General features: G+C 35.4%; 1 protein-coding gene across 6 annotated transcripts in view; it reads right to left on the minus strand.

Moving 5' to 3' along the window:
* The window catches only part of CCDC138 (coiled-coil domain containing 138), a 46,387-nt gene that overhangs the window by 9,064 nt on the left and 11,283 nt on the right, over positions 1 to 26,040 (minus strand). For 5 of the 6 annotated variants that reach the window (XM_054185833.1, XM_054185817.1, XM_054185859.1 and 2 more), the window contains 7 exons: positions 24,560 to 24,637; positions 24,370 to 24,480; positions 22,058 to 22,216; positions 21,162 to 21,278; positions 19,939 to 20,131; positions 15,678 to 15,854; positions 605 to 743 (listed from right to left, as the gene is read on the minus strand). In XM_054185833.1, the coding sequence (XP_054041808.1) occupies positions 605 to 743; positions 15,678 to 15,854; positions 19,939 to 20,131; positions 21,162 to 21,278; positions 22,058 to 22,216; positions 24,370 to 24,480; positions 24,560 to 24,637 (974 nt within the window). The remainder of the gene's footprint in view (positions 1 to 604; positions 744 to 15,677; positions 15,855 to 19,938; positions 20,132 to 21,161; positions 21,279 to 22,057; positions 22,217 to 24,369; positions 24,481 to 24,559; positions 24,638 to 26,040) is intronic. The other variant, XM_054185842.1, reaches the window with a different exon arrangement.

Raw genomic sequence — 26,040 nt, forward strand, 5'->3', positions numbered from 1 at the left:
CATGAAGTAATGCACCAATGGAGCTCATCAGCACATTACTACTGATACGATGAAGACCTTTGTTACAATAAACTAACAGCCAATAAGCAAGAAGAACATATTTTATAAAGATTAACATTCACAAAAGGGCTTAAATGGCTCAAGACTTAAAATTTTGGTTTTGAAGGAAATGAAAACTAATGAAACTTGAATGCAAGTCACAGATGAGGCTCCGTTTTCAAAGGAGATTATTACCATGTACCTGAGTAAAAGTGAAGGTTGAGAGGAAAGAAAAGAAGGGTTCTCTTCTAAGGATTCTTGTCATCTGCATACATAAGGAATAATTGCTCTTTAGCCTAGGTTTTTTGGTGTGGGTTTTTTTTTTTTTTAGTTTGCATTCTGTAAATTGAACTACATTTATAAGCAAATTGAGAGTCTTGTCTCACGCATACGTGAGACAAACAGTTTAAATTTAATTGCTAACAGAGTCCAGCATTGTCTATGGTAGAGCAAATAAACAGCAACATAGAGATGAGTTTTTGAAAAAGGAGAAGGAAAAAGGAGAAGGATCTCCAAGTTTGCTGATCTAATAATAACTAACAGAGTAATGGTAGTAAAGGATTACTTTATTCTGGAGAGTTTTTGCAGTATAGCACAGAGCTTTTCCAAAATCTGAATATCTAGCTTAGAACTTCGAAGCAATACAGAGCAAGTACGGAAGAAGGATTCGTTACTGCAGGCTTCCAGGAAAGGCTGTAAGGAATCTGTAAAAGAAAATAATTAAAAAACTGTATCAGAGTGCTCTGTGCAGTGAAAAGTAAAATAGCTATTCATACCTTTAGAGGGCTTTAAGTGTCTCATGTTGTGCAACTATTAGAAAAATGAAATAATTCAGTTCATGCTGAGCATATGATGCAAAACTTGTGTAAAACTAGGAACTGAAAAAATGCAAGTTCCTAAGAGTTCTGACATTACCAACCCATGTATTAAATCAAGGCCTATGCCCTTGAGAACAAAGGAAAACAGAAAACAGAACAATTTTAAACTCAAATAAAAATTCTTATCTTGAACCTGTTTATTCAATGCTCACTTATCATGGTTCCTTCCTTTTGATCATGTGAGGGGAAGAGTAAGCCATGTAAAAAGACTCACAAGGAAATCGCTGCAAATCACATGGACAGGGATAGTACACGTAGAAGCTAATGTGATGCCTGACAGCCTTTCATTATCAGAATATCATCACTGTACTCTGTTTCAAGCCAAGCAAAATAATAATTGAGAGGTAACAGTAAGAGCTGAGTAAGAACGCTTAAATACCAACAAAACTCCCTTAGAAGAGTGGATGAATTTTTAAGTCACATTGTATAACATTTCCCTCTATCCCTTTCCCCAAAATCTAACCACTTCAGAATAAAGTTAAATCTATTCCCTTGTTATCTCTTTGTTTTTTTTTTTATTTTTAATAATTACAGATTAATTTATAGCAAAACCAAGGAAAATAAGTAACAATTGATTTTTTAAAAAAATGAATAGTCTTTCATATAGCATAGGGCATTTGCATTAGAAGAATACAGATGTGAGGAAAATATTCTAATGTTTACATAATGTTAAAAATATTTATTCTGCTTAACAAGAAACTACAATATGCAAATTACACCACAAACTAATAAGCACAGACATTAAAAAAATTCTTCACATACTATAATTTATAAACAGGATGTCAAGATGCTTTTATCGGTTCAAAGAGAACTAGATATATCTTCTGGTCAAAATTTTCCCTTTCCTTGTCCAAGGACACACAGTTTATTAAATATAACAAGTAGCCTTGGAGTGAATTCAAGGTTTTCATTTATTTCAGGAGGCTTACTGATACAAAGTCAGAAGAAATGCTATAGAAAACTGTTTGGAATAGGGCTTAAAAAAAAAAAAAAAAAATCGACTAAAACCAGCTTGAGAGCCTAAGTAACTAATTTTCTCAGAGCTGGGCATTTATACTGAATATTCAACAAGGACCCCGTAATTCCTAGACCTTACTGTTAGGACGATGATCTTTCAAAAACTGTATTTTTTGCAAAACAGTGGCATATCATTTGGCTACACCAACAAATGACCCAGTGTCGCCTGTCCTGTCCCCCCTCCCTCCCCGGTGCTGAGAACATCTTACCACGCATTATACTATACAGTGAAGTCAACAAGATTTGTGGGCCTTTACTGGTTTACACCGTCAGATGAAGAGATGGAGAAACAGCAAATGCCTTTAGCACAGATCAGAGAAGCTATGGCTACATGATATCTTTCCGCTCTTTTCAGTGGAGGTGCTTTCGGCAGAATTGAGTTAAAAGGCTGGATTCAACAGCCAGAATCCCCAAAATATGCAACAGAATGTGCGGATGGAAACTATACAGATGCAGGATGATAGACTTCAGTAGCAAGGGGACAGCCTTGCAGCAATAAAAAGCAAGATGACAACTGATATACTATGAAGTTTGGAAAGGGAGGCAAATGTTTTGTGGTTTGCACAGCTGAAGCGTCCTCTGTTCTTTACCCAAAGCGACACAAAGCAATAATTATTCCAGGAGACATACATTATCCAGCAGTAAATGGTTATAAATTAACTTCTTTTTATGTTTACTTCTACTTCCATGTTTCTTGCATTCTGTCTACCATATTCAATCCACCTACAGTTTTATGCATACTCTCCTCTCACTTGTACTACTATTTCCAGTTACAATTTGCTGTCTCAAAATTGTAACAGCAATAAATATAAAACTAGAATGAAAGTAAAGTAGAAATGCAAGCAGTAATCAGTAAAAACTATACTAAAAAATAAGTACATATATATTTTTATTCTCTGTCAGTAAAGATACTATTTCTCATTTTATTTTAGCTTATGGTCTTCAATTAAGGATAGAATACTATGATTGAAGCGATGTATTAAATACCATTGACAGCTTCTAAGACAAGAAAAACGTCATGGATACTGGAATAGTTAACTATGGCTGCATTTCTATAGACCAGCAGATACCACAACACATTAAAAGCAATTGAACTGAAGATTAGAAGCTACAAGACAATTCCTAAAAGGAACAAAGAAAAGGGCACAGCCTCCTTAAGATGAAAAATAAGGTTCACGCTGAAGAAATACATTTTGTATGCATGCATAAATATATATTTATATAAAATAGATACATATAAAGAAACCATTTACCAGATATGTTTGATTGACCTGAAAGTGCTATTTTTGTCACATATCACAAGGGACCAGTAGAATGCTGATTTCACTAAAAGAAAAAATAAAAGAAAAAATAAAAGAAAAAGATGAGAAGAATACATTCTCCAAGGAAAATTAGAGATTATTCTAGTCTGGGATTATTCTAACGTACAACTCAACAGGTAACAGAACTGAACAAATTTGTCAGAATCCAACAAGAGAAGTCACTATTGACTGCATTCTGCCTTTGGCGTCTTTTAATATTCTTTTAATATTTCTCTACTTTTGTTGTAGAAGGTAATATTTTTCAGAAATTGTGACGTCAAAAACTCAGGGCTATCTGTCAATTATAGCAAGCAGAAATTCCTTAGATGTGTTCATAGTATGTGCTAAATTTAGGGATACGTGACTGACAAACACTCAAGATTCATCACTCTCTATTGAGACACTGTTCTCTATGACAGAACTTTGAAGTTATTAGATACACACAGCAGTGTATTAAACCCGGAAAAAATAATTAACTCAAAATTCACTTCTACTACGATGGTATCATGCTCTAATGAGTCTAACTTGTTAAAACCCATGAGAAGAGGTAACAAAACTACAAACAGAAACAGCAAATAAGCAAAGCCCAATGAATACAATCCTACCATCTTAAGAGCACTTTCTATCAAAAGATTTCTATCCATTGAGTGTTTGAAGCAAAAATTTCTATACAGATAGCAAAAAGAGATAGCCTTCTGTAAAGCAAGAAAAATCTAAGACTAAAAATTATGTTATCACTTATAAACTACAACTTCATAGAGATTCTTCTACAATTTGCTAGAGTTCCTACAAATGACTGCCTATTCCCAAGAAACAGAAACAGTCCTATCAATCTGCACAGCACCACTGATGAAGTCTGTTTTAACAACAAAAACTCGATCAGTATCTCTTACTTACCGAAGATGTTTATGAGAAAGGTAAGAAGAGAAAAGTGTAAATAAATGTGCGAGAACAGTGACAATCAAGAAGTAAATTGAGAAGAAGAGTTTTTCTTCTTTTCTATTGCCTGTTGAAACAACAAATAGCTTTAGAAACCTCTCATTTAACATGACTTCAGGCTCAGCTGAACTCTGATTCATGAGAGATCTGAAGGTAACAAGACTGATGAGATAAAGAGGGCGGTCCTACAATTTATTCCTATAAATATCCTTAAGTAGCCATAAAATGCTTTACATTCCTTTTCTGCAGGGGTAAACAAGTACCATATTCAACTGACCTGGACATTTCTTTGCTGCCTTGTTCTTACTGGTTCCTTTAAAATAGTTAATTAAAAAAAAAACAACAACAAATGCACACACACATATATGTACTGTAAGAATGTTTTGACTGTGAAGTTTACAAACCAACATAAAAGATATGCATTACTTTTAAGACAGAAAGATTTTTATTATAAAACAGAAGCGCCAAAGTGGAAAAAACTTCTAAAGTTTCGCAAAGTTCAACTTCGTGAAAGCAAACTGATAAAGGCACACATTTAAATAGACTTTTTGTACACTGCTTCAGATAAGCTTTTGCAGAATATATTCTAAGTAATCAGAAAGTGTACAAAACAAGCATAAAATTTAAATGCATGTCTAGATGATGAACTAAAAAAATATAAGCTTCACATTTTAAAATATGTTGGTAGTTTAGATTTACACAGGTTTTGTTTTTATTAACTATTTTGGAAAAAACTAAATTGCAATCAATTCTGACAGGACTTTGGCACAATTTAAAATGATCTGCAGAAGCCTCCACTGGTATTCTTTAAAATTGCAGCATGTTGTAGTTGCATTAGCTTAACTTGATTGGTAGAGTGCAATGAACAATGAGCAATTTATCATTGTTGACAGAATTCATCTGAAATTTACCCTCAAAGTAATCAGTCACTCACAGCATAAAGTCTCACCAGCTATAGTTATCCAGAAAATTCTGTTTTACACCTAAAGCTATGCCATCTCAGAAAATGAAGACTGTCAGGAATGCCAACTTTAAGTTCATGTTTTAACAAATTAACTATTAGTTTTGCCTCATTTCTAATTGCATGAGGATCTGCCGGGAGAACAGAGAACAGGTGAAAGCAATGCAAGTGAGTGACACAGCACTGTCTACTAGTGTGGAAAAGTTGACGAACGCAAAAGTTAACTAACTATGTACCACAGCAGGAACAGTTAAAATGAAACAGTAATATCACTTACATGTTACTAATAGCCAATTGTGTGTAATACAGTCGCCTGTAAGACTTGAACCATTTGCTGAATTTAACTTTTTCTCCTGTAATCGACAGCCAGGGCTGTTAAGTGCCAGTGGTTAAAGCACAGTGGAGGCAGGGCAAGATTCCAGTCAACGTAAGGCACCTCAAGTGTTGATGCCTACACAGGTGACCCGGAGCGAAGAGAGCCCAAGTGGCAATTTCAGCTGGTCACCCAATGTGACCCGAATTGCTCTTCAGTTTCCTAGGATGCACAAGACATTCACGCAGACATGAGACAAGACGTATGGGAGACCAATGTCATTCTCAAATGTCAAGTGAATGTTACACCCACCAAAAAAAATTTATAACAGAAAAGGTTAAAAAATTAGCAGGAATACTTATGTCACAAGAGATGCTTGGAAGAGATGCTACAAAGAAAAGAAAAAAGATTAGAAAAGAAAGCCTTGGCGGTCAGAAACTATTTTTATAATAGAAAGGATAGTATGAAAAGTCATGTTAAGTCAGATCTTGTTAAGAAAAAAAAGTTCTCCCAGCCATTTAAGTAAAAAATAGGACAAAAAAGAGGTATTGAGGTCATCTGTGGTCAGCACAAGAAAGATGGGATAGAAGCTAATGGTATTTTAGTCTTTTGGGCGCACCCCTTGGTTAATATGCTGGTTTTCAGGACAGAACTCTAACTTGATTAAAGGGACACAAAAAAAATCCCCCAAACTTGTAATTCCAAAAGACTCCTTTAGTCAGGGACACCAGAACAGACTTCAGGATTCTGAAAGAAATGTTGCCTCAATTTTACGATGGAAGAGCTAAACAATTGTTGAAAAATTAAATCAAGTGTACTATAGTTTTATCTGTAAGTATGTGTACAGGAACTGCAGGTATGTTGTGTCAGAGCAGTCAGATACTTTTGTTTGGTAAAGAAATGCCACAGCAGTTATAACTCAGCTAGACTTCAACAGCATTTGGTAAAACAATATGTGACACTATACTGGAGAAGATGGGGGTTAGTAGAAGGACTGGAAGGTATATAGTGTAAGGAACTGGTTAAAAGCAAAGCAAAACATTTTGCCTTGAAAAGTGAACTTTAGTTTTAAATACTGATTTTTGCAACCGTGCTTATTTACTGTACTTATTAATGACTGTGGCATGAAAACAGGAGCAGTCTAATAAAATTCCATGCTGGAACTGCCCATTTAGAAGGCAACAGGTATAAAATACATGAAAAACAGAATTACCTTACTTACTAGAATAGCAGAAGCGTAAAGACAATACACTAACAAACAACAAAAATTTTTCCTGGAAAACCACTGATTAGAAACATCAGAGGATGAAAACTTTTGGTGTGCTAATTGAACTCAGTATGTCTATGAGCAACCAACATGGTCTAACCATTAAAGACTGATTCTAATGAGGCCTGAGAGAGAGAAAAACACCATTTTACAAATAACCTAGACAGCATTACAAATTGAAGCTATGCATTATTATGGGAAACGTTGTTCAAGAAACCGGAAAAAGCCAAATGAACTACCAGAATCATGAAGGAATCACAACTCTCTCCTACAGAGGACACCTAAAGGCACTTTGTTCCAACACTTTCTGTTGGAGCTTGCCTGCCTTGTTTCCCCTGCTCCCATATCTCCACTCCTGTAATAACCAGCTCAGAACTAAGCACAGTATTTCAAACACAATGACAAACTCAAATAAGGAAGCCTTTAGATAAATGAACTAACCTGGCATGACCTGTAATTCTGTAACTTCAGATTGCATGTAAGCAAGTAAATAATGTCTGAACTCTGACAATTCATACGCGTTACTCAAACTGCAGAAATTGTATTATCTACTTCCAAAGAAAGCCCTTCTTTATGAAATTATTTCGATTATGGCATTGCTCTAAATTCACCTTGAAAGTTACAGAAAAAAGCCAGCTAATACATACAGTAGTTCTGCTAGTCAAATGCAAAATTTAAAAAATATGCATTAGAAGATATTTTTTCTACTTAAATCATACTTTAATTGCTTGAAATGAAATAGTTTTATGGAAAATTACAAAACTGTAAACTGTTGATAAAAAAATGCAAGTTTAGTAACTATGAGCAAACAAGATCCTACTTGAATAAACTTTAATGTTCTAAAGATTTGATAAATTAAATTGACTTGAAAAGGGATGTGTATATCCAAGTACTGATATAAACAACTGCTTTTTACATCAAATACTTTAAAAAAGTTAGCATTCACGTGTACCTTCAAAGTGGTATGCTGCTTACAAAGTACAGTATTACCTGAATTAACAAAGTGGCTACTTGGCTCTACTTGAGTTTATATTTAATAGTCCCTTTTATTTCTTACTTTAGAGCGGATGAGACAGGGCTCCAAAATTCAGAATGGCTAAGCATTACACAACTGTTACTAGAATAAGAAGAAAACAATGACAAGAACATTTTTTCTTATTAGAGAGAAGGCTAATGTTACTTCGTAGAAATCAAATGACATTATTCCATTTACTGCATTCATTTTTAAATCCTGTAAACATGTATTTCATCAAAATCAAAGTATTCAAACTAAGCTTGCAATTAATTATCAAAAAGTGTGCAAACTTTTGGTGTACTTGCTTGCTTTCAGCAAGTATACAGGTTGGTCCTAACATTATCATAGGCTGCATTTAACAGAGTTAGAGATACTTATCTGTGGTTAAAATATTAAACTAAAACATCTATTAATCCAGCATAATTATTCACTGTTTTCAGAAGAATGAATAAAAAAATTACAAAGGTAAGAAAGGATAATAGAGGAAGGATTTCCTTTTAAATGACTTGTATTTCAATGTTTATCCCACATAAGCTGTAAATCATTCCTTTCGCTATAGCTTCAAACACAGTTCCTCAGGATAATTTCATATCTGCCTTTCACACAGGTGAGTGGGAATCCTACCTTAGGATGGTATTTGCAGACTTGACATTTTTACCCTTTCAGTACTGCAGAATAAGCTCATTTGAAAACTTTCAATCCTGCGAACAGCTACCAGGTAAAGATAATATGCTGCTTGTAGTCTTTAAAGTCTCGAAATGCTAAGACTCAAGAGAAAAATAAAGGAGCGGGTTTGGGTTTCCTTGACAGATTCTAACAATCAACTTTTAGAAGTACCTGTAGAACAGTGTGAATTGTGGAATGCCCAGCATTGGCTATGGAAACATTCCAACTCCAAGGAAGAGACGGAGTGTGTGTATAGGCAGCCCAGATAAAAAGATTGTCTCCACAGTAAGAAGTTGTGATTATTTACTTGTAAACTGAATCTTTTTATCTTCACAGGCATGATTAACTTCCCATGTGAGATGAGTAAATCTGGACACAAAAAAAACCAAATCAGAAGTAAGGTTCAGTGAACCTGTAAACACAGCTCACTGTTGCAGTTACTAAAAATCTTAAGTGATGTTAATATGGTTAAGAAATCATACTTAGGCCTGACCAGAATGTGCCTTAACTTACAGTAAGCGTAAGAGTCATTTAGAGCTTTTTTTTTTTCAATATGCACTCATTTCAATTTGTGAACAGGCACACACTAATGCAAAATAGTCTCTCCGTAAAACAGAAATAAGCTTGAAGACAAAGTAAACGTAAGCTTTATTTAAAGCAAAGCCCAGTGCTTTGTAATGTCTAATGCGCAAGTAAGTTTTGATTTCCTTGAATGAACATAAGGTTGGGAAAGGGGAACCTACTAATCTATGTGACAGAAGTCAGCTATCACTGCGGGAGGAATTTAAGATGTATGCTGTCTTTGTGTAAAAGTGCAAAGGGTGAAACTGAGACAGGCAGCTCTCTGCTAATAGCAGATCTCAAATCAAGCATGAATCAAGACTACAGTTCAACAACAGTATTTTTGATAGGTGACTGTAAAATCACCACATCCTTTGGAACCCTTTTAACTGATTCACAGGTAAAAAAACACAGTAAGCTCCGTAAGAAGTGAGAAGACAGGAACAACGGTATTTAACAAGATTGTATATGACAAGTATTCAGCTACAGCGTGATTTAATACTAATGATGTGATGTCCTTCAACACCCACAGAACAAATTTTCTTGCTGAGGTCATGCTACTTATTACTAGATTGTTTCCAGAAAACATTTCATGTCTGGCATCCAGGAATTCTCTTGAACGGCGTGTTGCAACTACTGTCCTAGAAACACGATCTGTTGTGAAAATAAATTTGTCATCATAGGGAAAGAACTTTGGGGTATGAAGATGCCCTGGAAGCCACTGGTGTTATTCTATAACAATCTGGATGATAAAAAGTAACTTTTACTTCAATTATTAAACATTCATTTTAATAGTAATTTAAATGGGAATTTGTAAGAGCTTTGTTAAGGAATAAATACATTATAAGCTATTCAACTAAACTGAAACATAACAGTATCTAGCAGTTAATACATTTTGGTCTCAAAATTTCAAAGATGGTCAGAGCATTGCATTTGTGGAAATTTCTCACTGAGCACATTCAGAGTTTATCGAGATATTAAATCTATTTTTTGTGATAATACTACCAGAGAAGGTTTTGTTCTATCTTCAGACAGGTTCATAGCTTAGACATGGGACTAAAAACCAAACATCATGGCTCAGTAGCCTGCTTTCCTTAACTAAGGTAAGGAAACCTTGGTACTGAAATCTTTCTTCCCTGTCAAATCATCAGGAATATCTCTCTTCCCCTTTTACTCAAGGGGAAGCGAGAAAGATGACTTTATAGACCACTCACTAGTTTCAAAGACCAAAAGAAGGATCAAATTGAATTTTATGGCACCCATCTGAAGCCCCGGATTCAAGCAAAGCACCACCACCATTAAAAAAAGACTGCGGGACTTTCTCCCTTGATTCTGCTTTTATCAGTCAATCTCTGCAGCAAAGGAAAGATGGGCATCTTCCAGAAAACAAACATGGATTGAAAACCTGGTAATGGTTACGGAGAGCCAAATGAAAGACTGAAAAGCATACACCTGATCTGGCACTCATCCCATCTAGCCATGACAGAAAACCAGCATTGATGAGATAGCTATGTTGAAAGTATAGCTAAACCACTGCTTTGGTGCTGTGTTCACACATATCAGGTATTGGAAAGTACATTTAAAACAGAAGACTGAACAGGTTGAAATGTAGCAATTTATGCACCATTACAGACATCATTAGACAAAAATATTAGCAGAATGTAGTAAAAGAAAAGGGGCAAAATACTTTGTTGAGTTAATTTTCTACCGTCAGGTTCATAACAAGCTGTTAACTCTCCCAACTGTGGAATTTAGAAGCAAACAATTTAGAAGTAATAACTTCCAGTGAAGACAGCAGACTAAATCGACTAGACTTACCCTTAAAAATACTTACACCTTAATTTCAGGTACTTATCAAGTTTCTAGCGTAGGTTAAATGAAGCGAGCATTTGCGAAGAGAAAGCAAATGGTTAGATAAGGATTTCACTTAGTTGCAAAGTTTCTTTCCTCAAATGCAGTAACAGTAAAAGTAGTGAAAAGAATCCACATAAGCACTGGAGGATGAGGGAAAAAAAACCTATTACAGCTTGAAAGTAAGCTGAAACTGAAGTTCTCTTGACACAAAGCAAACTCTCAGAAATTACTGCATAACATCTGTGGCAGCTCCTCTCACTCTTACGCGCTGAGGAGCTGGCCAAAACTAACCTCAACTTTTTTCACCCCTGACATTTAGAAGTCAGCATTTGTTCCAACTATGAATGTTTTTGTATATTACAAGAACAGTAATCAGTATAACATTTTACCCTCCTTCCTAGGCTTTAACATTTTTATAAAAGAGGTGAGGCAAACAAGATTGGCATGCATATATATATGTTTATTTTTTTTTCCTGTATCTGTGACATACTGTTACAATTCCGAAAACATTTAATGATTGGGACAAAATGGTGAGATTATTTTTGGCTGGTACCATAATTCAGAATTATACAATGGCATGAAAACTCACTGATGTCTGGGAAATGCTGTGCAGCTGGAATAGTATCCAAGCTCTGATACCTAAAACATAATGTAGTCTGATGCCACGTATGCAATTTGAGATCCCAATTTGATAAATACACATAAACTTGAATCCTTCCAAGAAATAATGTGACTGTGTCGTGTACTATAATGCGGGCTCTGGAGCTTTTTATGCTATGATGATGTACCTAAGTTTCAAGAAACATACACAAATAAACTTACCAAGGGTACCGAAAGTCTTAATCATTTCTTCACAGAATTCCTGTGGTGTTAAGACCACTGTGCTTCTATGGCCTAGCTGGACAGGTACACTGGTGTTATCAACTCTTGTACAGAACACAGATCAACTCAGACAAACTTTTCATAAAGTTGTGGACTTCAGGCATAATTTTATTTATAGTTTTAAATGAGCTTGCAGCTAGTATATGAGATCTACTAGACCGGCATCATTCCTGTGGAGTATGGTAAGCTCTCCCTAACTTGGAATCAAAAAGATTAAAGAGTAAACCCTGATCCTATTAGTGACTGAAAATGTTCCAACCTGGAATCTGAAGTAATACTAAGAGATGAACCAGAAAGAACACTTTGAAGGTTGATAGCCCATCTTGTGGCTCTAATGAGAAAATGATGACAAATGGTTTTACCACTAAGAATGCAAATGTATAGACCTCTTGACACAAAGGGGGTCAAAATAAGCCTTTTGTCTTTGGAGTAGGAATGAAATGCCTAATCCCTGATTACTAAGGTTACATTTTCTGCTCTTCTGTCATCTAAGTGAACATCCAGATGTTGATTTTACAGTACCTTGTCATGATGGTATGGATGGAAAAGGCAATGTAAGAGCACAAGTTCAGTGAAACTATCTGTAATATCCACTGCTCACACCTTCTTGCTCTCATTAGACCTGGGGATTCTAAGTCAGGTTTCCTGAAAGAAAGTCTGTCACTAGAAGTTGTGTAGGGGTCATTTGGTCTAGTAACCTATGCTTCTTCCTTTGTACCTCACAAAACTGAGTTGTGCAGTGCAAAAAAACATCATCTGCTTCTTCCTTCAGACTGGAATGCATAAGCTCACTGAAAACACAGAAGCTCCAACTTCTTAATGAGCGAAGAGTTTCATTAGCCTTTGAATTAATGTTTAAATTAAGTATTTTTAATGGCTTGAACTCCAACCCTGATAGTTATCTTCATCAGCCACAGTCTTAAGGGCATGGATGTGCCCAAACATCCAAAAACATGTGCGGGCACATTGCATACAAGGATTTTGGCTACCAGCCGCGTCTCACCATATAGATTTTACTTCTTCCCACCACTCTGTGGGAGTCTTTTTATAAATAGACAACCTGTTATAATAGACAACCTTAATAAAGTTAGTCTTGCCTTGCCAGAAACACATGGTGAGTGTCAACAGACATTTACAAAATGACAGCAGATCTCACCAAACAAATCCTGATTTACTGTCCTTTTTCATGCATTTTTTCAGGTTTTGAAATGCCCTGAAGCCATCCTCTGGACCACGTTATGATCTAGCAAGCTTTCTCAGACAACTAAATCACTCTAGAATTAATTATTCCTCCACCTCTGCCTGCTGATCCTTCTTTTCCTTGTGAAAAAAAGATCTAACAAGCAACAATCAGAACAGTAGAAGATACTGCGTACAAATGCATGTCCTCAGCTGGCCAGGACTGACGAGCATATAATAATGACATCGTAGGTGGACAAATAAAGAAAATACTGAAGAATGTTACCTTTCAGTCCCCCACCATTTCGCATTGAAATGGTGGTGTCAAGACTCTCCTATATTTTTGGTGTGAAACTCCTGAATAGAAATGGAGAGAGAGTGCTTGAAAGGCTGTGTGCCAGTAAGATGCACAGCAGTAAGACTATTAATTTTAATTTAGGTCTTGTACACAGATAGAAAACAGATGATACCAATGCCTCAACTGTTGTATTTGACATCATGTCTTCAATAACTGAATGCCGTATCAGTGCTGTCAACGTTGTATGAACTTGCCATGGAAACTTGGATCCTGGACCCATTGAACAAGGTATACTATGAAGCCAAAAGCAATGATACTGATCTAAAATATGAGAACATGCACACCAAAATCAGTCAAGGGGCTTAAGCCGTACTGCCGACTCTCTTGCTATAATTTCTATCAAAGCACAGAAATATCCATCTTAGAACAGCAGGTACTTTCTTCATATACAGCTTAATATATGAGGGAAATCTAGGTTTCATTTCTGGATCATGAGGATGATAATTTCTTCCCCAGAAGGGAACCTACATGAAGACCTCAGACAGATTTGGACTGTACAGAACCATTAGAATTTATTTCTTACTATAACAAAAGGTACATGCAGTAACAGGGAATAGTGCAACATAGTAGTTATTTCATATCTGATTCACATTTCTCAGTCCAGACAACTAAAATCTGAATCTGTAAAAATACTTCACCAAAAATTTAAAACTTAGAAAAATTAAATTTTTTCTAAGGTGCTTAGAATATCTGCAAAAAAATAAAGCACTGGCTTTTTTTCCAACTTAATTTCTAATCACTTCATCTCTAAAGGTAATATTTTTAAACAAAAATATTCAAATACTCCTACAGAGCCAGAAAATTATTGCAGGTCGTTGAAAGAATACCTAGGATTGCATATCTTACAGGAAAAAAAAAAAAGCCTACACTTTGCCTACTGTTGCTCAAATGCTGTCTTTTTGTGCAATGTAATTCCATATTTTACCATATGGCCTATGACTTCCTATTTAAGGCTGCACATCAATATAGCTTTAAAATCAAACATAAATTCCTGTTTTAATCTAACACAGAGAGACCTGAATATCCATTGCTGCCTTCCAGTTTATCTTTTAATGGCTTTTTAATAGGAAACTTACAAAGGAATGAAAATACGATTTACCATCAACAATACTACCTCTCATTGTTAATATTTTCTTGCAAAACACTAACTATATATTAGAAAAGAGCAGAACATGCTTATAACTTGTGTATTGGCAATTTATTCTACCAAAAAGAAAGGCTCTGCAAAAAGATTTATATCCAGTTGCCAAGAAAGAAATTCTCAATTAAATGTCAATTCAATTAAAGATAGCTTCTCCTTCCCTGATTTCACAAATACACATCTTCTCTGAGAAGCAACAAAGCAAAACGAGTCTCTCACAACATACCTCCATTATTCTTCAAACTGTGGGCATTTAGCGTATCAGAACGACTACTGCTAGATAACAGATGATGTACTGTTACTGGCATCACTCAAAGTAATACCAGAAACCATCCACCTTGCTTAGGTTACTTTTGTATGTACAACTATCTCTCTCATAATCACTTTACCAATCATAGTTATGACTATTAGGAAGAACGCTTTCCTGTAAGATTACACTAACTACATGGTCAGAAAAAGAGTCTGTAAGGAAGAATAAAACTTCAGTTAAATCTTTCTGACACCTCGCTACAAAATGGCTTTTAACTCAATGCTGTTCCATCCCAAGTCAAATATGCTTTCTATTTTTACTACTACAATGCACGGTAAGAAAATACTCCCCAAAAAACAATATAACTTTCAAAAATAGCAGCAGCCCCTTCCCCTTTTCTATTCTAAAGGGCAGTGAGTGATTCTTTTCTTTTACAAAAAACAGTCACAAGGTTTATTCAACATGGCACTGGAATGCCTTACTACTTTCATGTTCATCCAGTTGGTTATCAACTGATTCTTAGCCTGTATCACTCGGAAAAGTGCGGCGACAAATGAGATTATTAACCCTTTTACAGGGCCACAGCACAGTAAAAGTCAGCAAAATATGACCATCTCACCACAGTAAAATCCAGTAAAACCACCATCTCTTCTAGAAATGTCATTTCCAATTATTAGAAAGTGAAAAATGACTGGGGATGAGCTGTTCATTCAAACTAGAAAAAGAATTTTGATAAAGCCTCTTTTTTATCTCCACCTGCTGGCAGTTTTTCATGATATGGCTTCCTAGGCACAGCCTGACTTCAAAGAAAAACATCAACAGAAAAATTCACGCCAATAAATAAGAAAGTAACAAGAAAAGATAACTCAAAGAGACAGACAATTCAGAAATACATTTTATGTCTCTAATGAACCTACACGACACAAACGAATGCTAATACTAGATTAGATTATTTATACAGAAGAATCATGCTATTTTTATGTTGTATTTGTGCATACCTCACCTGTTTTCAACATGATTTTATGTTTTTATTTTTTTTTAATTACATAAATTTACCAGATTCTGTGATCATCTGAAGTAATCCATCAAGAGCACTGGGAAGCAGACCTCTACTGGATATTTTTAAGTGACTTAATACAACAGGTACGCTTTGGTATTCCACAAATAAGGCCTTCCCTTCATCTGTCTTCAAGTCTACGCGAAGGGAATCAAACGCTTGAGCCAGGTAATCCACTGAAAGATATCAGAATACAGGCAATAAAACTTCTACAATCATAGCTCCATTAACCAATATGTTAATAGCTATCCTGAGAGTTACTGTTGCAGATGTATACTTAAAAGTTAAATGGCTGAATATATTAAATTTTATTTTTATTTAAAGACAGCCTCTGCCTGTTTTTATTCCTTAACAAATTGTTGTGAGTGGAGAAAAGGTCTAACTACAACTCGTATGTTGAAGAAAAATACACTTACAGATATAAAGCCCTTTAACATTTTGCTTAAGAGGAAAGAAATTAAAAGCTTGTATAGTTTGAGACAGTGTTCGTTTCAACATCTGGGAAACCTCTATTAAAGGAGCTAAGGGCCGATTTGTCTGAATAAGAGAAATTACTTTCATGAGAGCAACTACTCCCATTCCTTTCTATAAAAAGCTGTACTTAAGTTTCAGTGCATACATTTTATGTACTCCTTCATTATGGGGCGCACTAAATTATACAAAGAATGTAGATTAAGTGGAACAACCTAATTTTCTTAATTTCCTGATGTCATATCTTTCTCAGTATCTTGGAATTGCATTGATCAGCTGGAGCACAGAAAAGAAGTGTAAGCAATCAATTTATCCTGTAGCATACGTTTAACTACAGTGCCCTCTGCTGGATACTGGCATTTTGAATGAAACAGGATATCTGTTCAAACCAAACGTGCTACCTTATCACTACATCATTCGTGCCATGTGGTCAGAGCGATCAAAATTCACACAAGGTGACATTTGAGATATGTTTAACAACAGGGTGTATTTTCCACGTTATAGAAGTCAGCAGTAAAAAACTACCATGAGAAGCTAACCTGATTCATTCTAATTAACAGCATACATGCAATAACTCTGCAATAACTAATTTTTGTATTGTAATTCTTTTGCCTCGTTTTTATCAAACATTTCTAGAAATGCGCGCCTCAATTTTAGAGGAATTATCACACCTCATCAAAATATCTTGACTGAAATAGTTTCCTCCAACAGCTAAAATACTATATATGTTCATTAATGATGTCAGGGTGGTCTTCCACCATGTTTAAATCCTGTGTTTACTGTAAATAGTTACAATATAAATACTGCACAGGTCAGTTAAGCATAAAGACATACTAATCTGCTTAACCATTTAATCCAGAAGGATGAATTCCATTAAGAAGAACATTGTTCATTATGTATGGACTTAAAATCTTTGCCATCCCTGATTAGCATCAATCAGGATGCCGGAGACTGCAGGAATTTTGTGATGTGGATTTCTGCTTTCTAAGAAATGGCCCCAAATTCATAACGTATTTCATGCAAGAGACAGAAAAAAATCAGGTGCCATCTGATTCGGACACTCTGGCATGGTTTTTCAGGATTATCTTGAAAATTAACATCTCTGTAAACTGTCTCTATCTCTTTGTGTTACTAGCAGAGGAGATGTGTTACTGGTAAAGACATTTTAAAATACCAACCATTCTGAGAACAATAGATAGCAAAAATAGAATCATGGAATAATACAGGCTGCAACCTCCTGCACAAGGCAGGACCACTTCTGAAGTTAAATCAGATTGCTCATAGTTGTAACCCCACTGAACAATTATTTGCTATCAAAATAATCTGTGCTTTTAAAATGTCTTTGAAAATGGAAAAACAATTGGTTAGTATCACAAAGAGTTGGAAAAGGGTTATGGATATATTTATTCTTATGATACCCTTGCAAAACTTATTCTTGCAGAAAATCCCAGTTATGTGGCACCACACTACTCCTAAGTTGCTGCAAGTAGGCAGTAATCACCTCTTATGCCTGCTCTTAGTGGTATATAATTAGTGTTTTCTGCCTGACTTCCATAAAAAGGATCTGCAACACCTCTTGTTCCCTACTTCCCTTGAAAAGAGAAAAGGCTTCATAACCAAAGGCAGCAGTTAACAAATCAGCCTACAGAATGGTTATTGTATTCTTTGAAATATATTTTCCACAGGTTTTTTTCTCATCCTGTCCAGACACAATCTGATTCTTGTTAACTTGTAGTGTCTACTTTGAAACCTTTACCTTCTCCCTCTCCCATGAGGCAGACCCAACTTCCCCTATTTGTTTGCAAACACAAAATCATATAAGTTTTAAGTAGAGGATTCTACTTTACACTACTATTATACATGATCTGCTAATGTGAAAGGTGGGAAGATCCTGTGAACAAAGTGGAAACGGGAAAAAAAAAACTCAACAGTGAAAGCAAAGAGTCACTTATCCTATGATGTCCCCTTACACACACCCCAGATTCTTTTTGGTTAATAAAAGGCAAAAGCATGAGCTGAAAATGATATAGCTGTTTCAAATACAGTAACCCCCTAACAGGCACTGAAGGCTGTCTGGACTATATTGTTTAAGAGGATGTTTGAATTTTTCTTTTCCTAAGCTCAATTTTTTTCAAAGAAATAAATACATGAAAAATCACATCTTTATATGGTCAGTAGTTCGACTTGATAATACGTGACAATTATATTGCATTTAGGATTCAGAGAGGACCTATCAACTCTGCTGCTTTTATGCTGTTGGACTCCTTTTGCATAGGTGAACAAAATTGCTTCACAGCAATCATTGAAACCATTATTTAATTAAAACAATTAAGTCAAAAGAGAAAGCTAATAACAGAAGTCAAAATAAGACATTCTTTTGAATTACTCATCAAATCTGCAGATTTACGAATTAAGAACCTTCAAGCATAATTCAGATTAAATACTAATGTAGAAGTTTTCAAAAAACTCATATGTAAATTAGAATTTGTTTAAATAACCAAAGTTAATTTTAAAATAAAATATCTCTATAAATCAGATTGATTTAAGGTTTTTCTTCTCTGGGTTCTGACAGAAAAGTGTATACCAATCTCTATGTCGAAAGGATAAGGAAGGAAAGTATTATAAATCTGGGTTTGCGCCTCTTCTCATAACGTGCTCAACACTCATGAACTCACAAGAAACAGTCCATCTTTGTCATCACTTTAAAGAAAATGTTTCACTCTTTTCAGATCGTATCTGTATTCAAAGAAGGTCCCACTGAGAAAATTTGCCACAGCATCTTGAAAACTGCACAAGTGGAGTAACCTGTCATAACCTGAATCAGAAGTCACTATTTTCAGAGCTGTGTTATCTCCTGATATGACCTTGTACGTTACTATACTACATCAACATAGGAATTTTGGAAGATTTTGGATAAAAAGGCCGCTTTTCATGCTAGAGAGGTGGCTTAGAAGTCTAAAACATTTTTACGTGAACAGAACATGGTGCCTTTGTAAATGAGTCTATTTAACAGTGAAATCTGAATGGACAATCATATAAAGAACTGACAACTTCACAGAGTAGCACTTTTCAGTGTTGCTAATACGGGTAGCCATTTGCAGACTTGGTAGGAGAAGAGGGGAGCAGCAGACATTAAGAGCTGAAGCATGAACTGTATACTAAACTTAGACCAAAGGACAGAGCAATTGCAGGACATATATCACAATTAACTCTAACAATAATAATCCACTACACAGCTGGCTTTCTCTATGTGACTACAGATACATCAGAAATACCTATGAACATCAGATTTATCTATAGACATAAATGCAGCAAAGTTGTAACTATGTCAGAAAAGAAACACTTGACGCTGCAGCTGATTAGCCTTTCAGGGGATAGGTAAACAACCTACTAGCTCAAACAGGACAGTGAAATTCTAGAACTGTTCAAAATCTGCTACTTATTTCAGTTTATAAAAGAGTAACTAGCTGTGCCATTCCATGCAGTAAACATCTTGGCAATCCAATCACTGCTATAGTGACAGTTAGACAGAATTACCATCTCTTTTCCCCTTCTTTAGAAATGTTGATGTCTGACAAGAAGTCGTCATACCAAAAGAAACACATAAATTCCAATATGAAATGAATAATAGCGAGATTCATGCTTGTTTCCAGTATATTTTTCTTCACAAGGTAGCAAAACCACTTTTCACTAATAAAGTATAAAAGATGCTACAGTATCACTGAAATGTTTTTTGTCCAGCCACATGACTGAAATAAATAAATACATTTTTAAAAAATCAGAACTTACCTTGTGTCACTGTTTTAAGCACAATTAAAGTTGACAGAAACCTCAAAGGCATACAGGAACTCTTAAAGAAAGCTGCCGATTTTGATTTACTCTCTGTAGCCTGTTCAGAAGAACTGTGTGGGTTTCCCTTACTTACTATGCCTTTGAAAATATCTTCGCCAAGTCTCCTTATCGTTGATGTCATTGTTGCATGCTGTTTCAAACACCGCATACAGTTAGTGTAAAGATTAGAATGCATTAAAATGCTGCATACTATACAGAGACATAAATGTTCCCCTAGTGATTAAATATTAAATAGCAAATGGTTTGACCATGTATTGGATCCTTATCTGTATAGGATCCTTTGTGTTCCAAAAGCAGTTGAACAACATTACCGTGCCTTGTCAACACCAGTCAACATCAGTCAACTCTATTTTGTAAGGTTGCCTGAAGTTATATCCTGTAAAAGCATTCATAGAATCAAGGTCTAAACATGAACCTTAAGAGCACTGTACAGGCAAGATCTATTAGATTTTTCATCATAAGCTATACAGAAAAATTACTTCAGAATCGAACTTCACAATAGGCTCATTTAAAATATGGTTCCTTATTAGCACTAAAACTGACAGCTTACTATTCTATTGAATTTAAACAAGATATTTACAAGTTTCCTCCTTTTTGCTTTAGCAAAAGCACTACTGACCGCTCTGCACTATACTGAGTCTTTACAATACAGCTACTGTCTTTTTTCTTAAATATACTGCTATATATTTTCTTATAGCATTCTAGTCCAAGAAAAGTAAGAAATGTCTTGTGGTTAGACAACTGAGCAGAGAACAGAAAAATCAAAATTCCTTCACTGCTTTGCCACACATCTCCATCAATTTCAACAAGTCTCATGCATAAAGTGAACCTAAAAGTATCGCCTTTTCTAGTGCATATGTAAAAACACAATTTCTGAGATGCTTTGACACCACAATAGAGATCACATAGTTATGAAAACTATGTTTAGATACACAATACAAAATTTAAAATTAACTTGAAAAAGAATTTATTTTTTTCATTTGCCATCAATCTGTGGTAAACACTATGATTTTAGGTTTTGCAAAGACGGCAGAATTTCTTTTATACATTCTAGCTGAAAACACCCACTTTTCATATGCATTTAAAACACAAAATACACTGATGTATTCTGGGAATTTAGTTTTAAAAGAACCATACAGCAAGAGGACTACTTGTTTTACCTGAATACCACTGTCTAGCTGTCTTATAGTCCAGTAAATAAATTTAATTACAGGCATGTGTAGTTTAGGATTCACAAATGGCATCCACTGGAGTTGTTCAGCAGCTATAGGCAAAAGCTGTAAAAATAAACAAAAGTAGAAGTACATGCAGTATATGAAACTACTGTATAAGCTAAATGTAAGTGAAAACCAAACAAAACTCCCAGCTTTCTCTTGGCATTTAACAGATTACATATGCAAATACTCACTGGGCAGATCCAGTACAGGTTTTATATGCAGTACAGGAATTACATGCATAAACAGATTTAAATTTTATAGAGGCTTACATGCAAAAGTGGAGATACATCTCCACTCAATCTCAGTAAATCCAATCCCAATGGCTATAAATCTTTAATAATAATGAAGAAAAACAGTAAGAGAAGATTTTCTGAACACCTCACTGATTTCCAAACGTTGGTATCCCCAAGAAGAAAACAATAAAAGTGGAGTAGAATCTTTCATCAATCATAAATTGGAACTTTAATACCTAATATAGGCATCAAAATATTTTTAAATTAGACACGTTCATCTCCTTAAAAAAAAAGGAATTATACATAAAACATAAGACAAATTATGAACTGACAGAAGTGACTTGAAATAAAACGCTGAAACTCTCAAGGTGAGACTGAACACCACACTTTACCTTAAAAATGATTTGTATGCTTTACAAATGACAAATTGTCTACTATATTTCACTGCTGGAATTAATACTGACTTACTAACAGTGGTTTTGTTTAAATTACTGTATCCAAAGCATGTATCAAACAGGCTGACCTGCAATATTCTCAAAATCATTTAAAAAAACCCCAAAATCCAGAAAACATATTAACACAAGCAAACAATCCAAACCCCTTTACCTTTGTACACTTTTCCTGGGTGTGGGTTTTTTTGGAGGTCTGGGTAAGTTTATGACTGTCCTCTCTTTCTTCTTGTATTTTTATTTTGCTAAGGTGCTGGTCTGAGATCCAATCCATAAGAAAAGTTAAGAGCTCATAAACTTGAGAATTCAATGGTAGCTGTAATACATCCACATCAGATATTTCAGCTTTCAAGTTAACCATTTTTCTAAGCCAAAACAGTAACAGACTGAAATATATGAGAGTACATTAGTTCTGAAATATGCATAATTTAAAGGATGATGAGTAATGCCTGATAAAATCTGGGAGGTAAGTTACTGTATTGGGAGCCTGTGAAAAATGTTGTATTTGATGAAACAGTGATCTTGAACAGGCCATGTCTACTCTGTTGGGTCTTGTACCCAGGGTTTGAGAAGCCTGTATGTTATTAATATAACATGTAACTTATAATATCTTTGGGAAAGGTAAACTGTATGTGGATCAAAGGGTGATATGTGGTGATCCTCACCCTGAGACCACTGTACACTGAGGAGGCAGAGATGCACATCACAGTTAACCTGGGTAGGCACAGCCTATGCTGTGCTGCGCAGATCCCTTGGCTGCAGGATAAAATCAGCCTGCAGACACCTCCCACTTGGTATCAGTAATCACACCTCCTGCCTGGCCATACCTTTGTCCAAAAGGGCAACAAGAAGTTCTCCTGTGAATGGCCTTCGTGAATAGAGTCTGTTTTCTTATAAGAGAACTATATAATAGCTTGAATGACCAAAAAGGAGGAGCTTGTCTCCATGGACAGGACCTGCTCAGCGTGCCCTGGGAAAAATCTACTGGGCTCCATCTGATGCTGCACAAACGCAAGGTTCCCAACATCTGAAGTGACATTAATATTTACTTGCTATCTACATTCCTCCTCTTATTCTGTCTTATTAATTCAGCTATTTCATTAAGCTATTTGTTGTCAGGCTTTCTTATAGAGATACAGAAAGAACCCTGCAATGTTTCTCTCTCTCACACCTCACTCCCCTCCCCACTGCAGAACAGGTACTATCTGTGATGGCTTCTGGGTATGAAAAAATACGCATATAATTTATTTTGTACTCAGACAAATGGATATAAAAGGCCTGGAAAAAGATTTTCACACACAGAATCACTCCATTTTATAATTTTGGCCAAATGACTTACAGGAGAAAGCAAATCTTTAATGTCCTTTGCGTGTGAAAATTCTCATTTCAGTGCACTAGACCTCTACACTAGACCATACAATCCACTGTTGTTAAAATTTAACTGCGTAACAAAGACTTCATGAAATGGTCATTCTATCATTCACTACATTGCAGTGAAATACTCTATGAAGGATATCCAGAGATACCTGAAGACAGGCTGCACGGACAGTTCTCTAAAGACTTCAAAAATTTTCTTGCACCTACCTTCAAATAACAGTTTTCCTCTTCACGTGGAACTATAACTACTGATACTGTTTATATTTCACTTGCAACCAAATTACACTAAAACCTATGTAAACAGAGAAATACGTTGCCTATATATAGACAGCACAGTTTTAAGGCATCTGATATAGAATAATTAAACCAGGATGGTGTAAATATCTCTTTCCCATTTCACAGTTTAGCCTCTAGCTGGAGAAAATCATTACTAGTTGGGAGATGTTGGCAGAATACTACCAGAGGACTTGCTACTAAATGGAACAACATGGAGACAGAAAGAATTTCATTACGTGATGTAAGAAGATATTTTAAGGAAAACAAGGTGATTGGTTTGGAACTGCATATGAACACTGTCTTCATTCTCTTTCCCTCATTAAAGATGATTTCTCAAAAAAATAAAAGTAGTACCATCACCTCTGGCTTACAAAATTAAAATTCTTTATCTGATACCTCTGACTGACTACTGTTTAGCTGGTGTTATTCATAAAAAGTGCTGTACTGTAGCAGCAACCAGAATGAATTTAAGATTTGCTCCGACACAGCAAAAGAAACCAGTAACAGGTTACAATTTTAATTGACAGATGAAAGCTGATGTGACAGGAAGAGGAAAACATACCATATAAACAAAAATATATATGTACACTATACACATAGAGAATATGAAATCCAACAGACGTTTTTAGCAACAAGCTTAATTCTTTAACTGCCTGTTTTCCCCCAATAAAATCTGTATATTTTCTTACTGTAACTAATTCACTCATTAAATAAATAAAATTGGTAGTTACGTTTTCTAATTTCTAGCAGATATACAGAGAATATTCCACTGCCTAATGTCTTTAGAATGAATCTTTCATTTTGCCCAATTCTTACCTTAGCAATTTTCGATGTTCCCATCATTTTTTCCTGCTTGACGGGTTTATTTTGTTGCACCACTTGATATATATCCTTAGACTTCTGTACCATTAAAAATTCATGCTTCCTCTACAACAAAATGTAACAATGAATTATAATTCAGTTGTTACCTATAAAGGAAGCAAGTACATGTAAAAACAAACCTTACTTGTAGATTCTCTAAACGAGCTTGTACTTTTCTTGCTTGACCTTCCAACTTCTTGTTCAGCTCAGTTACATCACTTAACTGAAAGAATCAGAAAATATCAAAGTATCTGTAAATTCAAAAATCACTTCTCAATTATCACACTGAAATAATTTCATGTGGTTGCTGAGCCGTGATTATTTAAGTTCAAGTTTTTTCTTTTCAGTATGTAAAGTGATAGAAACAAAATCATCATCCACCTCCTCAACAAATCACAGAATCACAGAATGGTTGAGGCTGGCAGGCACCTCTGGAGGTCATCTGGTCCAACCTCCCAGCTCAAGCAGAGCCACCTAGAGCTGGCTCATGGTCCACCCAGGACCATGTCCAGACAGCTTTTGAATATCTTCAAGGTGGGACACTCCAACACCTCTCTAGACAACCTGTTCCAGGATAACTAAGACAGCAGCTCTTAGTTGACTTGCAGCCCAACCTTTCAGTTTGCAGGGGAAGAATAAGCAGTACAATGCTTCTCTAGATATACAGGCATGACACGTTTGATTACTTTTCATAAGAAGTGACATAAAAATGGAACGCGCATTTCAAGAATGGTCCAATAGTCTTGTCAGTGGGGACGGTGAAAGTTTTCCTCTCTGCAGAATCAAACAGTTACTGACCATGCTACAAAAACAGTTTACTCTGTGAGAAAAGGTGAGGGAAACTGTAACCTCCATTGAAACATATGAAATATGCTCTAGGCGTACAACAATGAACACCATGATTATTGCAGAAGCCCTCGGTTTGCACAGACATGCAAAGATTTTCTAGTGATGCGAAATAAAGAGACAGATGGGTTGCACCAGAACCATCAATATTCTAGGAGTTAGGTCTGAACTTCTCTAAGGGAAAGAATAAGGCTCTGATGTAGATTTTTATTGTACTCAGACTATCAGAACTGTAATTAATTCAATGAATAAACAGTGGTCAAATAGTTTAGACAGCAATTTGTGCGTCAGCATTTTAGGTCAGACAACAGTCAAGTGAGATGAAAATTCTTACTCTCGGTATTACTATGAACCACTGTCTCAGTTTAAGAACTGAGAAAATACTGCCTTCATTAACGTTTGTAAAAATAACTGAAAATACTGACCGAACATGAAGTTAGAAATACACATTCTACTTTTTATTTAATAGAATCAACGCAGCGATTCAGCACAGGGTGAGATTGTTATAAATATTTTGTTATAAAATTATGTTATAAAATACTTTCTCTCCATCCACTCTCAATTTGCTTCAGAGGACACATGGATTTGTACTTCCTAACAATTCGCTGTTGCTAGTGGGTCAGAAAAATAAGTGCAACTTTTTTTATGCCATAAAAGATCAGAGAGGCTAAATTTCAAGTACTAGAAAAAGTTGAGGAAAGTACTTTCAGACATTCATACAATTCTTGTCTTACCAAAACAAAAAATTACCAATTTTGCAAACTTAAGCTGTTCAAGTAT

The sequence above is a fragment of the Rissa tridactyla genome, chromosome 1, assembly GCF_028500815.1.
Source record: "Rissa tridactyla isolate bRisTri1 chromosome 1, bRisTri1.patW.cur.20221130, whole genome shotgun sequence".
NCBI lineage: Eukaryota > Metazoa > Chordata > Aves > Charadriiformes > Laridae > Rissa > Rissa tridactyla.